The sequence below is a fragment of the Erpetoichthys calabaricus genome, chromosome 8, assembly GCF_900747795.2.
Source record: "Erpetoichthys calabaricus chromosome 8, fErpCal1.3, whole genome shotgun sequence".
NCBI lineage: Eukaryota > Metazoa > Chordata > Cladistia > Polypteriformes > Polypteridae > Erpetoichthys > Erpetoichthys calabaricus.
In genome coordinates this window covers 65,879,753-65,897,946 of record NC_041401.2, presented here as the reverse complement: position 1 = coordinate 65,897,946, position 18,194 = coordinate 65,879,753, and the positions used below count along the sequence as shown (strand labels likewise).

The following is an 18,194-nucleotide window of genomic DNA, read 5'->3' as shown; positions in this document are numbered from 1 at the left end:
AAAACACAACGTGTCCAGGCAAGAGCGCACCTTCGTGCAGAGTGTGCCAGCCGCTGAGAAAGCACGCTCTGCCCCCACTGAAGTAGGCAGCACAGTCATCAGATACTGATACACTTGTTCTAAACAACGCTCGCCATTGGCTCTGAAACACCGCCATTTCAGCTTTTACTGATGCATCCAGTTTCTTGTCATCATTCTGTGATGGCAAGTTTCTTGGCACAGATAATGCGGATGCAACAAACTGACGCATTGCAATTTCAAGTTGCTGTTCAAAGCTGTTGTCTGATGAAGTGCTAGCTGCAGCAATGGTGCCACCTTAATTATTTTCAACTATAACTCTGTTATTTCTTGATTAATTTTTACACGCTATATATGCGAGCTTGGCTGTTCCCGTTCACTGGGGAATTCCAGCAGTTTCATTCCCGGGAATGCGGGAATGAAAAATGTCCAGGAATGGATTCCCTAGGTGCAGGGCTGTACCACATAAATATGCGAACAGACATATTTGTCTTATAAATAGAGAAGTTTTTAATGTGGTCTGAACTGGCAGTATGCATAAATTAACTACAAAAAACAGAAATGACAGTGTAGAATACTGCACAGTCACTACCCCATTTCAAGTACTGACTTTACACCACCTCCTGGTGTAAAACTAATCTCATCAGATAGTTCAAATTACAAAGGAAAATTTAAACAAAGACGCCACAAGTCTCATGTCCTTGATTCCTGGTACACAATTGTGCAACTCCACTGAACAGCTGACTGCTGTATTCCACAGCTGTGCACTACAGTCAAAAGCAATGCCAACAGGAAGGTGACAATTTATACATACAACCGTACCAAAGCGTAAAAAATGAGTGAACTCCAAAGTAACCAATTTGTCATAATTATATAATAGTGATTTAGAAAATGATTTTGATTATTTATGCAAGAAGTATGCATGGGAAATTCATACGTTAATTTACATTTGTGGGAATTACTAACTTCGTGCAGGATAAGTACAATCCCCTGCCGAATTTCAAGCTCAGCTTAAAGAAATACAAAACTGTATGTTAATTACCCCAAGCAATTTGTAGTGATGGACAAGAAAAAATTTTAATCAGAATAGAAAAAGAAGTTTCTGATGCAATATAAGACTATGGTGACCAACAGCAAACAATATAAAAACATCCAAGAAAAAAAAAAATGTTACTCATGTTGCAAAATCTGCATGTGACATCATCCCAGTCATATGATCAGAGCATCTCAAATATGTGCATCTTTACTAAAATATTATAAATAAATCACTTTTAGAAAATGCTCTTGTGAAATAAAACAAAACTTGTTTGGACTTAAAGCATCTGAATTGCCTGAAACATGAACAGCTGAAGACTCAGTGTAGGGTATGAGACAGAAAAGACAGAATGATGAAAACCCAAGTAAAACATATTTATTAGGGAGAATGAAAAGGAACAGTAAATAGGTGCTGTTTAATAGTAATGCTCCAATTGATTGGTAGTCAGTATATTGGGCAATCACAAAAAACAATCTTTTCAGACTCTGTTTTTCTAAGCTTTATGGTAATTTAGAGGCAGTACCCTGCAACGTGAACTATGGTAGATCAGCCAGCAGCAAACTTCCTGTGGTGTAAACAAAGAGAAGAAAATCAAGGCATGCTTTACCTGAGAGAGAGAGAGGGGATTGGAATATTATCCTTTACCCTAAAGTAAGTGTAGTAATAAACTAAAAAAAAAGGAATCAGAGAAGTTGTCCTGTGCGATCAGACAAATAGCAAGGAAAGGTACCTTCAGACCCTTTTATTTTGTTCTTTAATTAAAACGGACACTAAGCTTTTGTTAAGTATAGCAGCTTATACTTTCAGTTGGAAAATGAATAAATAATAATTTGAAATTGCTGTTTAGCAAAGAATAAGTGTGATAGCTCAACAGCAAAATTTGTCTTTAACTTGTTAAGCATGTCAGCCTTGTGTCTTCATAATCACCTCATGAACATTTGATACATTTGCGAGTTCTTTAAAGATCTGTACTTTGTCCGTGTCATACAGTATGTGTTTTGGTAAGAAAATGTACTGCATAATTAAAAGGAACATATTTATAATAATACATCAAAAATTATAAATGTCTAGCTGGTACACTGAACAAAGAAAAAACATCTGTACAAATATAGTAAATGTATATTTAACAGCAAAAAAAGAAAAAAAGCTATAGTTAAAATAATAACTGAAAATTATTAAAACCTGCAACTGAATGCATATTTACATTTAAGGATTGTTTAAATGCCAATATCAATTAATTGATTATGTGAAGAGATATATTTACTTTAATATATTTTTTATGAGAGAAATGGCGAACATTACGTTTTTAGGAACATTACAGAAGAAATTAAACAGGACAGCTTGTAACTATGAGAAGCATTTTATTTACTTTTATGCCAACCATATGTATTGTGGATAAATATTTTTGTCTATATTTTATTAGTTAAAGTATGTAATTAAAGGAATTTTTTTTTTCTGTATTATGGTCATTAACCAATAAGCCTACAAAATTTAATTTTGTTAATAAAAAATGAACAGTTAACACCTGTAGTCTATAGGATTAACTATAAATAACACTTTAATATAGGACAAAAGGCTTCTATGTGTCTGGATATGCAGGAGCTTAGTATAAAAAGTTTTTTAAGGGATAAAGGAAAAAATATCAGTATCTAACAATTTAGTAACACAAAATTGGTGTTGGTCTAAAAAAAAATACTGTTTAAACTATATTATAAATTCAAATATAAAAGTAAATGAGCAAGTAACTGACCCTAGCAACATAAATAAATTGTGAATTTCCCATTGGGATTAATAAAGTATCTATCTATCTATCTAAAAATTGCAAATAAATCTTATGCTTTGAAAGCCCAGACAAGAAGTCTGCTGCTATGTTTAATAACCCAAGCAAAGTGTTAACCATATAACTAGATGCAAAAAGTTTTACTACAACCTTATAAAATAAATTTTCACCGCTATTTTGATATAATCTCTTTCAAGTCACAAAACAACAAAAAAGGCAATATTTTCAACTACTACACAAATTATGTAGTGTTTCTGTCCATTCTAACAGGTGCTATATTCAAACAAAAACATTCTCAAGGGACTGACGAATTTATAATTTCCTGGACATACCAATATGGAGTGCCCACAAAAGAATTGGCAGGAGAGGCAATGGAGGCAGAGCCAAAATCCGCAAGCTTCACCTGACCAGGCTCAGTCAGCAGTATGTTCCCAGCCTTTATATCTCTGCAAAAAATAAATAAATAAATAAATAAAAAATCTTACTAATGTAACAAAATTATTAAAAACTAAAACAAACCTTTAATTTAAAAATTTTTAGGTGACCAAGGAGATACTTCACAATAGCTTACATATGTAGTAAATGTATTGATTGGTAATATTACGTGTAGCACAGCACTACTATGATTACAAAGGAGCTGATATGAATCACCAAATGAAAAAAAAGTGTGCCAAAAACATTCAATTCAAATTATAATACAAAATTGGAAAAAAAAACTTCTGTACAAGGCTTCTTCTGAAGCAAGTTCATTTTGTAAAGTCCACCAAGTAGTCCTAAAATACCATGCATTTACTGACTAACACACCATTTTACACATGTAATCCTCCAATAGAAATTCATTTGATCAAAACGAATGTTGAAAGGGGACCTCTGCTACTATAAACAGCTGTCAGTAGCATGCTGCCTATCTGATCACTGGCAGGCAGTTAATTTAATAACTTGTGATGGCTATGTGCACTCTATCTCTTTTCAATAAACAAATCTTCAAATATGCATTCACTTGTCAGTGTCTAGAGATACATTATATAGAAGTATTGTGTATGATTCAAAACTATATATATTTTTTAACTCTTTGAGGCACACAAGAGTGGCGTTTCTTTCAGTGAATTCACATCACAAGAGATATATTACCAAGTAATGTTGTAGAACGCAGGATTTTAGGGACCTACACTCGATTTTGATGTGTTATTTTGGAGAAATCGGATGTATTGGACTGGCGAGCATTGATGTGCTGAATGGCTTGTTCTCATTAAATTTCTCGAATGTCCTTACTTATAGGGTACAGTTAAAATACCTCGCAAGAAATATAATTAAATGTTATATCAAAATTGTAAAATATTTACATGAATTACAGTATGGATATGAACTTGCACACACTTTTGTCTGAATATAAATGCATTCAGGTTTGTCATGTGAGGGAGTGAAGAAGTGTGGGGAGATTGGGGATTTGAGAGAGTGGTTGAATGGATTGGACAATACCTTGTCCAGGCCTACTTGGTACAGACTATAAAGCCAATCTTAACTGGAAGGATATAGATATGATTTACCAAACTTGTGTTGTTTTTTGAAAACCTATGACAGACAAAGTAATACTCCTGGTAATTTGCATTAGCCGTTGGAATAATTTTGTATACTGATCCAATGATGGTTGCGTTACTAGTTTGAACTCATTAGGAAAATCAGTGAAACTAACATTTATTGACAAAGTGTCTGTCCCCCTTTACATATAAGACATGAAACGGAAATTTCTATATTTCCTCTGTAGAGAATGAAAACAAGAGGATTTACATAAACATCAATTCAAATACTCACTGGAGTAAAATAACAGTAATAAACACACCTGTGGATCATGTTATGTGAATGAAGATAGGCTAATCCCTGCAAAGCTCCATGAGTAATTGCTGCAATTTCAACTTCTTGCAAAGGCTTTTTATGAACTAAAAGGGCAAAATAGAAAGGTAGGGAAAAAGTCATGGAGATTAACAGCAAAGTCACACAAAGGTATAAGCTAATAAGGCACACATCTGATTTTAAAACACTAAAGCATACAATTTAAATTACTGAGATATGAGGTGATCAAATGAATAAATATAAAACTAAATGCAACATCCCTACCCTGTGTTGTGCTTATTTTAAAGGAAAAAACTTTAGTCATATGAACACTGCAAAGCATCAGCTCTAAACTGGCACTTTATAAAACTTGAACATTTTTAACTATATAATTAAATTCATTACAATTTAGCCTTGTTAAACTAAGCAGATCATACATCCATGATCCAAAAATTAATAGACAAATGAGTTGCTGCATGTCAATGAAGCTTATTTTCAATACCAGCATTACACGTAAAACCCATTAAAAAGTACTTTAGAAAACTGTTTTTTACTCTCAAACCGAGTATGCACTTGTTTTATTTTTTAAACTACCCTTTCAAGAGTAAACACTATTTGGCTCATCACAATAAATTGCACTATGGAGTCATTTTGTCATAAAGACTAAAAACCACATGTGACAAAACCGTGATCTCTATATACCTGCCCAAAGCCATTTTACAAAATGCTGACAAGACTTCTGAAACATGTCTAAAAAGAAGTATTCTTACACTACAAAACAGACAATCCTCAAACGCCTGTTTGCAAAAAAAAATAATGTATGCACTCCCCCACCAACATGACCACATCCTTTTTCACTTTGATATTGGAATAATAACCAGTGCAGTTGATGCACAGTGGAGTAAGTTTTCAATGGCTTTGTTGGCTGCCAGACTAAGCCACAAATAATCATTTTCACTCTGAAATGTTAATGGGCTGAATATTTATTGGTTTATCTTTTAAAAGACCAATCTGTGAGCCTTTTAAAAAATAATGCTAGGATGACTTTAGACATCATAAATCAAATTGTTTCAATTCTTATGTTTGCCTTGAATTATAGCAGCTTATGCTAAATCAAGACTTTTTTCCACTTTTTTGTTCAGCTATGAATTTCTTTCAACAAATTAAAAACCTAAGGATTTTACAAATTTGTTATAATACATAATACAAAAAAAGCAACCTTACCTTCGAGGAGGTCTGAAGCAGACCCTAAGCAGTATTCCATAACAAGCTACAAAAAAAAGGTAATTACTCATAAATCATATGTAATATGAACCTCTTACATAACAGACAGAGAGCCTAAGGAGGAAAAAATAAAATTAGAACTCTAATACCTGTAATATGTACATGCAAATATTATATTTAAAAAGACAAACATTAAATAATAAAAAGGAAACAAACCCAACAAAGTACAGACCCTACACAAGGACATGCTTCAGGTTTCATAGAGATTTTGGTTTTGAAAGTTATACACCACTAAAACCATAGTCATGATTTTAATTGGGTTCTAACTGAATTATTTTTTGGTATTGTCTCGGGAAGCTACAGCTTAGGAACATTTTGTCACTTACTAGCAATTTGGCCTAACATAGCTCATCAATCTTTATTCACCAATATTTTGCAAAATATCCACAAGTCAATAAATGTCTACTATCAACCACACTACATGGTATATTGATGTTTCTCTGTATGATACACTTTCAGTCACTCTAAAAAGTCACCTATCTCCAGCTTCACTGTGCCCTGAAATTACTTGAAATTCATTCTCAAGTAACAGTTGAAATCTACTGTACTAATTTCCTTTGTAATTTTGAACAGTTCTGTCATATCTCTTCGTCATTTTTTTAAACTGAAAAGATTCAACTCCATCAACCTTCCTGGAGTCAGAATACCTGCCATTCTCAACCCATTATGATGCTGTAACTATACTTATTTAGCTATTTAAGATATCCTACAATCTAATATTCCAGGTAAGGTAAGAATTCCTACATCAAAAAGTATAGTATATTCAAAAACAAAATGTGCCAAAAGAAAGGGGGGTTACAGAACCAAGCCAAAGCATCAGCAAAATCCAGAGACATAATGCAACTTATCATATTAGACTGCAGATGGAGAGAAGGCAGATGAAGGCTGTGATCAGTCTTGTACTACAGCAGAGGGTGTATTACAGTTTGCATGCCCTGCATCTGGTGGTGGCCAACCTTATACTAAGGTCTCTAGAAAGACTGAAGAGCAACAACCTCTCCACTCACGATGCTAAACAAAATCCTGCTAGGTCCTTCGCAATTTTCCTATTAAACTCATAGTGACCAAATTGCTGTAAGACATAACTGGAGAAATGTGCAGATCAAACAAAAAATCCTTGTATATTTGAGGAAAATAACAATTAAAGCTGGTCATGAAGGAAATGCAAGTTCTGAATTATACATGTCAGTAAGCGAAGGGTGAGTTAAAACATCTCACAAGTGCTTTGAAGTTAAAGTTGGAAAAACATAAAAAAAAAAAATATAGAGTAAAATTAATGATGCTTAGCTCAACTGAGTTAAATACACACTGACAACCCACAATGTACCACTGGAAGAAAGTTATTCTTTCATTAGCAGCAGATGCACTATCTTAGGATAAATTATTCGAGTACCAAGAGACTGATGAAGTCAGAATTTAAGGGATTAAGGAACGTCATCTCCAAGATCTTTCTTTATTGGGTTTATCATAAATTATAGAAGGTACACTCGGTGTTGCACGGGTAAGTAATCTTAAACTTTTGTCTGCTAGTCTGGCTTCAGTCTGTTCAGGGGTTTCACTTGCGTTGAGCCATTAGGTGGCACTATCATTAAAACGAAAGCAAAAAAAAAAAAAAAAAAACATTAAAAGATAGTAAGGGTCAAAATGTTGGGTCGGGACAGTCTTATTTAAAATTTACATGTACTGTGTATCTCTGTGCAACTCAGACTATAAAAGTGTGTATATATATATATATATATATATATATATATGGTTGAAATAGTTTACTGTCAAATAAATGCAAAGAGTACACGACACGTGTTTCACCCTCTCTTTGCATTTATTTGACAGTAAACTATTTCAACCATTCTATGATCTGCTCCTCACAAACTGAGGGCACCGTGGCGGATGTTAGCAGATTGCTGGCCAACCACAAGCATTACCTGGTAGGTAACCACCCATACAATCAGATTGTGACACAGACTACGAATGCCGTGAATATATATATATATATATATATATATATATATATATATATATATATATATATATATATATAGTGCATCCGGAAAGTATTCACAGCGCATCACTTTTTCCACATTTTGTTATGTTACAGCCTGATTTCAAAATGGATTAAATTCATTTTTTTCCTCAGAATTCTACACACAACAACCCATAATGACAACGTGAAAAAAGTTTACTTGAGATTTTTGCAAATTTATTAAAAATAAAAAAATTGAGAAAGCACATGTACATAAGTATTCACAGCCTTTGCCGTGAAGCTCAAAATTGAGCTCAGGTGCATCCTGTTTCCCCTGATCATCCTTGAGATGTTTCTGCAGCTTAATTGGAGTCCACCTGTGGTAAATTCAGTTAACTGGACAGGATTTGGAAAGGCACACACCTGTCTATATAAGGTCCCACAGTTGACAGTTCATGTCAGAGCACAAACCAAGCATGAAGTAAAAGGAATTGTCTGTAGACCTCAGAGACAGGATTGTCTCGAGGCACATATCTGGGGAAGGTTACAGAAAAATTTCTGCTGCTTTGAAGGTCCCAATGAGCACAGTGGCCTCCATCATCTGTAAGTGGAAGAAGTTCGAAACCACCAGGACTCTTCCTAGAGCTGGTCAGCCATCTAAACTGAGCAATCGGGGGAGAAGGGCCTTAGTCAGGGAGGTGACCAAGAACCCGATGGTCACTCTGTCAGAGCTGCAGAGGTCCTCTGTGGAGAGAGGAGAACCTTCCAGAAGGACAACCATCTCTGCAGCAATCCACCAATCAGGCCTGTATGGTAGAGAGGCCAGATGGAAGCCACTCCTTAGTAAAAGGCACATGGCAGCCCACCTGGAGTTTGCCAAAAAGCACCTGAAGGACTCTCAGACCATGAGAAAGAAAATTCTCTGGTCTGATAAGACAAAGATTGAACTCTTCGGTGTGAATGCCAGGCGTCACATTTGGAGGAAACCTGGCACCATCCCTACAGTGAAGCATGGTGGTGGCACCATCATGCAGTGGGGATGTTTTTCAGCGGCAGGAACTGGGAGACTAGTCAGGATAAAGGGAAAGATGACTGCAGCAATGTAGAGACATCTTGGATGAAAACCTGCTCCAGAGCGCTCTTGACCTCAGACTGGGGCGACGGTTCATCTTTCAGCAGGACAACGACCCTAAGCACACAACCAAGATATCAAAGGAGTGGCTTCAGGACAACTCTGTGAATGTCCTTGAGTGGCCCAGCCAGAGCCTAGTCTTGAATCCGATTGAACATCTCTGGAGAGATCATAAAATGGCTGTGCACCGATGCTTCCCATCCAACCTGATGGAGCTTGAGAAGTGCTGCAAAGAGGAATGGGCGAAACTGGCCAAGAATAGGTGTGCCAAACTTGTGGCATCATATTCAACAAGACTTGAGGCTGTAATTGCTGCCAAAGGTGCATCGACAAAGTATTGAGCAAAGGCTGTGAATACTCATGTACATGTGATTTCTCAGTTTTTTTATTTTTAATAAATTTGCAAAAACCTCAAGTAAACTTTTTCACGTTGTCATTATGGGGTGTTGTGTGCAGAATTCTGAGGAAAAAAATGAATTTAATCCATTTTGGAATAAGACTGTAACATAACAAAATGTGGAAAAAGTGATGCGCTGTGAATACTTTCTGGATGCACTGTGTATATATATATATATATATATATATATATACACACACACACACACACACACGAAAAACTTTGGGAACCCTTCTTAATTCTTTGGATTTTTGTTTTTCATTGGCTGTGCTTACAAAGTAGCAACTTCCTTTTAATATATGACATGCCTTATGGAAACAGTAGTATTTCAGCAGTGATATTAAGTTTATTGGATTAACAGAAAATATGCAATATGCATCATAACAAAATTAGACAGGTACATAAATTTGGGCACCCCAACAGAGACATTACATCAATACTTAGTTGAGCCTCCTTTTGCAAATATAACAGCCTCTAGACACCTCCTATAGCCTTTGATGAGTGTATGAATTCTGGATGAAGGTATTTTGACCATTCTTCCATACAAAATCTCTCCAGTTCAGTTAAATTTGATGGCTGCCGAGCATGGACAGCCTGCTTCAAACCATCCCATAGATTTATATATATATATATATATATATATATATATATATATATATATATATATATATACATACATATATATAAATACATATAAATACACATATATATATATATACATACATACACACACACACACATATATATACACACACACATATATACAAACATATATATACATTCATACACACACACACATATATACACACATATATATACATACATTCACATACATATATACATACATACACACACATATATATACATACACACACATATATACATATATACACATATATACACACACATATATACATGTATACACATACATACACACATACACATATATACACATACATACACACATACACACATATATACACATACATACACACACATACACATATATACACATACATACACACACATATATACACATACATACACACATATATACACATACATATACAGTGAGGAACATAAGTATTTGAACACCCTGCGATTTTGCAAGTTCTCCCACTTAGAAATCATGGAGGGGTCTGAAATTCACATTGTAGGTGCATTCCCACTGTGAGAGACAGAATGTAAAAAAAAAAATTCAGGAAATCACATTTTATGATTTGTACAGAATTTATTTGTATTGCACGGCTGCACATAAGTATTTGAACACCTGGCAATCAGCAAGAATTCTGGCTCTCAAAGACCTGTTACTCTGCCTTTAAGAAGTCCACCTCTACTCCACTTAGTAATCTTAATTAGTAGCACCTGTCTGAGCTCTTTAAAGACACCTGTCCACCCCACAGTCAGTCAGACTCCAACTACTACCATGGGCAAAACCACAGAGCTGTCAAAAGACACCAGACACAAAATTGTGGACCTCCACAAGGCTGGAAAGGGCTACGGGGCAATTGCCAAGCAGCTTGGTGAAAACAGATCAACTGTTGGAGCAATTGTCAGTAAATGGAAGAGGCTAAAGACGACAGTCAGTCTCCCTCGGACTGGGGCTCCATGCAAGATCTCACCTCGTGGGGTATCACAGATGATAAGAAAGGTGAGGAATCAGCCCAGAACTACACGGGAGGAGCTGGTCAATGACATGAAGAGAGCTGGGACCACAGTTTCAAAGGTCACTGTCAGTAGAACACTATGCCGTCATGGTTTCAAATCACGCATTGCACGGAAGGTTCCCCTGCTCAAGTCATCACATGTCCAGGCCCGTCTGAAGTTTGCCAATGATCATCTGGATGATCCAGAGGAGGCATGGGAGAAAGTCATGTGGTCAGATGAGGCCAAAGTAGAACTTTTTGGTCTAAACTTCACTCGCCGTGCTTGGAGGAAAAAGAAGGAGTTGCATCCCAAGAACACCATCCCTACTGTGAAGCATGGGGGTGGAAACATCATGCTTTGGGGGTGCTTTTCTGCGAAAGGGACAGGACGTCTGCACTGTATTAAGGAGAGGATGAATGGGGCCATGTATTGTGAGATTTTGAGCAACAACCTCCTTCCCTCAGTCAGAGAACTGAAGATGGGTTGTGGCTGGGTCTTCCAACATGACAATGACCCGAAGCACACAGCCAGGATAACCAAGGAGTGGCTCCGTAAGAAGCATATCAAGGTTCTGGAGTGGCCTAGCCAGTCTCCAGACCAAAATCCAATCGAAAATCTTTGGAGGGAGCTGAAACTCCGTGTTGCTCAGCGCCAGCCCCGGAACCTGACAGATCTAGAAGTTCTGTGTGGAGGAGTGGGCCAAAATCCCTGTTGCAGTGTGTGCAAACCTGGTCAACAACTATGGGAAACGTTTGACCTCTGTAATTGCAAACAAAGGCTTCTGTACCAAATATTAACATGCACTGCAATACAAATAAATTCTGTACAAATCATACAATGTGATTTCCTGAATTTTTTTTTTTACATTCTGTCTCTCACAGTGGGAATGCACCTACAGTGGTGTGAAAAACTATTTGCCCCCTTCCTGATTTCTTATTCTTTTGCATGTTTGTCACACAAAATGTTTCTGATCATCAAACACATTTAACCATTAGTCAAATATAACACAAGTAAACACAAAATGCAGTTTTTAAATGATGGTTTTTATTATTTAGGGAGAAAAAAAATCCAAACCTACATGGCCCTGTGTGAAAAAGTAATTGCCCCCTTGTTAAAAAATAACCTAACTGTGGTGTATCACACCTGAGTTCAATTTCCATAGCCACCCCCAGGCCTGATTACTGTCACACCTGTTTCAATCAAGAAATCACTTAAATAGGAGCTGCCTGACACAGAGAAGTAGACCAAAAGCACCTCAAAAGCTAGACATCATGCCAAGATCCAAAGAAATTCAGGAACAAATGAGAACAGAAGTAATTGAGATCTATCAGTCTGGTAAAGGTTATAAAGCCATTTCTAAAGCTTTGGGACTCCAGCGAACCACAGTGAGAGCCATTATCCACAAATGGCAAAAACATGGAACAGTGGTGAACCTTCCCAGGAGTGGCCGGCCGACCAAAATTACCCCAAGAGCGCAGAGACGACTCATCCGAGAGGTCACAAAAGACCCCAGGACAACGTCTAAAGAACTGCAGGCCTCACTTGCCTCAATTAAGGTCAGTGTTCACGACTCCACCATAAGAAAGAGACTGGGCAAAAACGGCCTGCATGGCAGATTTCCAAGATGCAAACCACTGTTAAGCAAAAAGAACATTAGGGCTCGTCTCAATTTTGCTAAGAAACATCTCAATGATTGCCAAGACTTTTGGGAAAATACCTTGTGGACTGATGAGACAAAAGTTGAACTTTTTGGAAGGCAAATGTCCCGTTACATCTGGCGTAAAAGGAACACAGCATTTCAGAAAAAGAACATCATACCAACAGTAAAATATGGTGGTGGTAGTGTGATGGTCTGGGGTTGTTTTGCTGCTTCAGGACCTGGAAGGCTTGCTGTGATAGATGGAACCATGAATTCTACTGTCTACCAAAAAATCCTGAAGGAGAATGTCCGGCCATCTGTTCGTCAACTCAAGCTGAAGCGATCTTGGGTGCTGCAACAGGACAATGACCCAAAACACACCAGCAAATCCACCTCTGAATGGCTGAAGAAAAACAAAATGAAGACTTTGGAGTGGCCTAGTCAAAGTCCTGACCTGAATCCAATTGAGATGCTATGGCATGACCTTAAAAAGGCGGTTCATGCTAGAAAACCCTCAAATAAAGCTGAATTACAACAATTTTGCAAAGATGAGTGGGCCAAAATTCCTCCAGAGCGCTGTAAAAGACTCATTGCAAGTTATCGCAAACGCTTGATTGCAGTTATTGCTGCTAAGGGAGGCCCAACCAGTTATTAGGTTCAGGGGGCAATTACTTTTTCACACAGGGCCATGTAGGTTTGGATTTTTTTTCTCCCTAAATAATAAAAACCACCATTTACAAACTGCATTTTGTGTTTACTTGTGTTATATTTGACTAATGGTTAAATGTGTTTGATGATCAGAAACATTTTGTGTGACAAACATGCAAAAGAATAAGAAATCAGGAAGGGGGCAAATAGTTTTTCACACCACTGTACAATGTGAATTTCAGACCCCTCCATGATTTCTAAGTGGGAGAACTTGCAAAATCGCAGGGTGTTCAAATACTTATGTTCCTCACTGTATACACATACATACATACATATACATATATACATACATATATATACATATACAGTGGGGCAAAAAAGTATTTAGTCAGCCACCAATTGTGCAAGTTCTCCCACTTAAAAAGATGAGAGAGGCCTGTAATTTTCATCATAGGTATACCTCAACTACGAGAGACAAAATGAGAAAAAAAAAATCCAGAAAATCACATTGTCTGATTTTAAAGAATTTATTTGTAAATTATGGTGGAAAATAAGTATTTAGTCACCTACAAACATGCAAGTGCCTGGATGTCTCCACACATACCTCAGTGCAAGACACATGACAGCCCGCATGGAGTTTGCTAAAAGACACCTGAAGGACTCTGAGATGGTGAGAAATAAGATTCTCTGGTCTGATGAGACCAAGATAGAACTTTTTGGCCTTAATTCTAAGCGGTATGTGTGGAGACAACCAGGTACTGCTCATCACTTGTCCAATACAGTCCCCACAGTGAAGCATGGCGGTGGCAGCATCATGCTGTGGGGGTGTTTTTCAGCTGCAGGGACGGGACGACTGGTTACAATCGAGGGAAAGATGAATGCGGCCAAGTACAGGGATATCCTGGACAAAAACCTTCTCCAGAGTGCTAAGGACCTCAGACTGGGCCGAAGGTTTACCTTCCACCAAGACAATGACCCAAGCACACAGCTAAAATAACGAAGGAGTGGCTTCACAACAACTCTGTGACTGTTCCTGAATGGCCCAGCCAGAGCCCTGACTTAAACCCAATTGAGCATCTCTGGAGAGACTAAAAATGGCTGTCCACCAACGTTTACCATCCAACCTGACAGAACTGGAGAGGATCTGCAAGGAGGAATGGCAGAGGATCCCCAAATCCAGGTGTGAAAAACTTGTTGCATCTTTCCCAAGAAGACTCATGGCTGTATTAGCTCAAAAGGGTTCTTCTACTAAATACTGAGCAAAGGGTCTGAATACTTAGGACCATGTGATATTTCAGTTTTTCTTTTTTAATAAATCTGCAACAATTTCAAAAATTCTTTTTTTTGTCTGTCAAAATGGGGTGCTGTGTGTACATTAATGAGGGAAAAAATTAATTTAAATGATTTTAGCAAATGGCTGCAATATGACAAAGAGTGAAAAATTGAAGGGGGTCTGAATACTTTCCGTACCCACTGTACATGTATGTGTATGTGTATATATATATATATATATATATATATATATATACACATACATACATACATACATACATACATACATGTACAGTGGGTACAGACAGTATGCATTGTACATAAATATATATATATATTTATGTACAATGCATAGATTATATGGCTCATCTCAAAAGGTATAAGAACCACCAGAATATAATATGACTTTAATTTTATATAAATCATTTGGGTGTAAACCAATGAACCAACCAGAGCAAAATGTATGCATTGATTGACACTGTATGTAAATTCAGTAGTTTATAAAATGAACCTCTATCCTCTGTTTTTCTGACCATTCTGGCCATGCTGTAACAGACTGATTTTGAAGAATGCTTCCTCCAAGGCATTTTGCTGAGGAGTAATTTTAAGATACAATGAACAGCTTTTCTCCTGCCTGATTACTGAATTGTCCTATTAGAGGATGTTTCTTTTTTTAATAAGATGTTAAATTTCAACCACAACATTTAATTAAGCCAATTAAGCATTTAATTAAGCATATAGCATATATAGTACTGTGCAAAAGCTTTAGGCAGGTGTGAAAAAATGCTGTAAACAAAGAATGCTTTCAGAAATATAAATAATGATTGTTCATTGTTATCAATTTACAAAATGCAAAGTGAGCAAACAAAAGAAAAATCTAAATCAAATCAATATTTGGTGGTACTACCTTTTGCCTTCAAACCAGCATCAATTCTTATAGGTACACTTGCACAAAATCAGGGATTTTGTAGGATTATAGTCAGGTGTATGATCAACCAATTATACCAAACAGGTGCTAATGATCATCAATGTCACACGTAGGTTGAAACACAGTCATTAACTGAAACAGAAACCGCGGTGTAAGAGGCTTAAAACTGGGTGAGGAACAGCCAAACTCTGCTACCAAGGTGAGGTTGTGGAAGACAGTTTCATGTCATTGCAAGATTGAGCACAGCAACAAGACACAAGGTAGTTATACTGCATCAGCAAGGTCTCTCCCAGACAAAGATTTCAAAGCAGACTGGGGTTTCAAGATGTGCTGTTCAAGCTCTTTTGAAGAAGCACAAAGAAACAGGCAACGTTGAGGATTGTAGACGCAGTGGTCAGCCAAGGAAACTTAGTGCAGCAGATGAAAGACACATCAAGCTTATTACCCTTCGAAATCGGAAGATGTTCAGCAGTGCCATCACCTCAGAACTGGCAGAAACCAGTGGGACCCAGGTACACCCATCTACTGTCTGGAGAAGACTGGCCAGAACTGGTCTTCATGGAAGAGTTGCAGCGTAAAAGCCATACCTCCGACGTGGAAACAAGGCCAAGTGACTCAAGTATACATGAAAACATGGGAACTGGGGTGCAGAAAAATGGCAGCAGGTGCTCTGGACTAATGAGTCAAAATTTGAAATATTTGGCTGTAGCAGAAGGCAGTTTGTTCGTCGAAGGGCTGGAGAGCAGTACAATAATGAGTGTCTGCAGGCAACAGTGAAGCATGGTCGAGGTTCCTTGAATATTTGGGGCTGCATTTCTGCAAATGGAGTTGGAGATTTGGTCAGGATTAATGGTGTTCTCAATGCTGAAAAATACAGGCAAATACTTATCCATCATGCAATACCATCAGGGAGGCGTATGATTGGCCCCAAATTTGTTCTGCAGCAGGACAACGACCCCAAACATACAGCCAAAGTCATTAAGAACTATCTTCAGCGTAAAGAAGAACAAGAAGTCCTGGAAGTGATGATATGGCCCCCACAGAGCCCTGATTTCAACATCATCGAGTGAGTCTGGGATTCCATGAAGAGACAGAAGGATGTGAGGAAGCCTACATCCACAGAAGATCTGTGGTTAGTTCTCCAAGATGTTTGGAACAACCTACCAGCCGAGTTCCTTCAAAAACTGTGTGCAAGTGTACCTAGAAGAATTGATGCTGTTTTGAAGGCAAAGGGTGGTAAAACCAAATATTGATTTGATTTAGATTTCTCTTTTGTTCATTCACTGCATTTTGTTGATTGATGAAAATAAATGATTCAACACTTCCATTTTTGAAAGCATTCTTTGTTTACAGCATTTTTTTCACACCTGCCTAAAACCTTTGCACAGTTCTGTATGTCCTACAACAGGTACAGTGGTGTGAAAACTATTTGCCCCCTTCCTGATTTCTTATTCTTTTGCATGTTTGTCACACAAAATGTTTCTGATCATCAACCACATTTAACCATTAGTCAAATATAACACAAGTAAACACAAAATGCAGTTTTTAAATGATGGTTTTTATTATTTAGGGAGAAAAAAAATCCAAACCTACATGGCCCTGTGTGAAAAAGTAATTGCCCCCTTGTTAAAAAATAACCTAACTGTGGTGTATCACACCTGAGTTCAATTTCTGTAGCCACCCCCAGGCCTGATTACTGCCACACCTGTTTCAATCAAGAAATCACTTAAATAGGAGCTGCCTGACACAGAGAAGTAGACCAAAAGCACCTCAAAAGCTAGACATCATGCAAGATCCAAAGAAATTCAGGAAAAAATGAGAACAGAAGTAATTGAGATCTATCAGTCTGGTAAAGGTTATAAAGCCATTTCTAAAGCTTTGGGACTCCAGCGAACCACAGTGAGAGCCATTATCCACAAATGGCAAAAACATGGACCAGTGGTGAACCTTCCCAGGAGTGGCCGGCAGATCAAAATTACCCCAAGAGCGCAGAGACGACTCATCCGAGAGGTCACAAAAGACCCCAGGACAACGTCTAAAGAACTGCAGGCCTCACTTGCCTCAATTAAGGTCAGTGTTCACGACTCCACCATAAGAAAGAGACTGGGCAAAAACGGCCTGCATGGCAGATTTCCAAGACGCAAACCACTGTTAAGCAAAAAGAACATTAGGGCTCGTCTCAATTTTGCTAAGAAACATCTCAATGATTGCCAAGACTTTTGGGAAAATACCTTGTGGACCGATGAGACAAAAGTTGAAATTTTTGGAAGGCAAATGTCCCGTTACATCTGGCGTAAAAGGAACACAGCATTTCAGAAAAAGAACATCATACCAACAGTAAAATATGGTGGTGGTAGTGTGATGGTCTGGGGGTTGTTTTGCTGCTTCAGGACCTGGAAGGCTTGCTGTGATAGATGGAACCATGAATTCTACTGTCTACCAAAAAATCCTGAAGGAAAATGTCCGGCCATCTGTTCGTCAACTCAAGCTGAAGCGATCTTGGTGCTGCAACAGGACAATGACCCAAAACACACCAGCAAATCCACCTCTGAATGGCTGAAGAAAAACAAATGAAGACTTTGGAGTGGCCTAGTCAAAGTCCTGACCTGAATCCAATTGAGAT

At 37.5% G+C, this 18,194-nt stretch overlaps 1 protein-coding gene across 2 annotated transcripts in view; it reads right to left on the bottom strand.

Annotated features, from left to right (window-relative positions):
- taok1a (TAO kinase 1a) overlaps positions 1–18,194 on the bottom strand; it is a 276,152-nt gene that overhangs the window by 119,921 nt on the left and 138,037 nt on the right. For both annotated transcript variants that reach the window (XM_028806658.2, XM_051930844.1), the window contains exons 6-8: positions 5,889–5,934; positions 4,675–4,771; positions 3,167–3,280 (exon numbers count right to left, since the gene is read on the bottom strand). In XM_028806658.2, the coding sequence (XP_028662491.2) occupies positions 3,167–3,280; positions 4,675–4,771; positions 5,889–5,934 (257 nt within the window). The remainder of the gene's footprint in view (positions 1–3,166; positions 3,281–4,674; positions 4,772–5,888; positions 5,935–18,194) is intronic.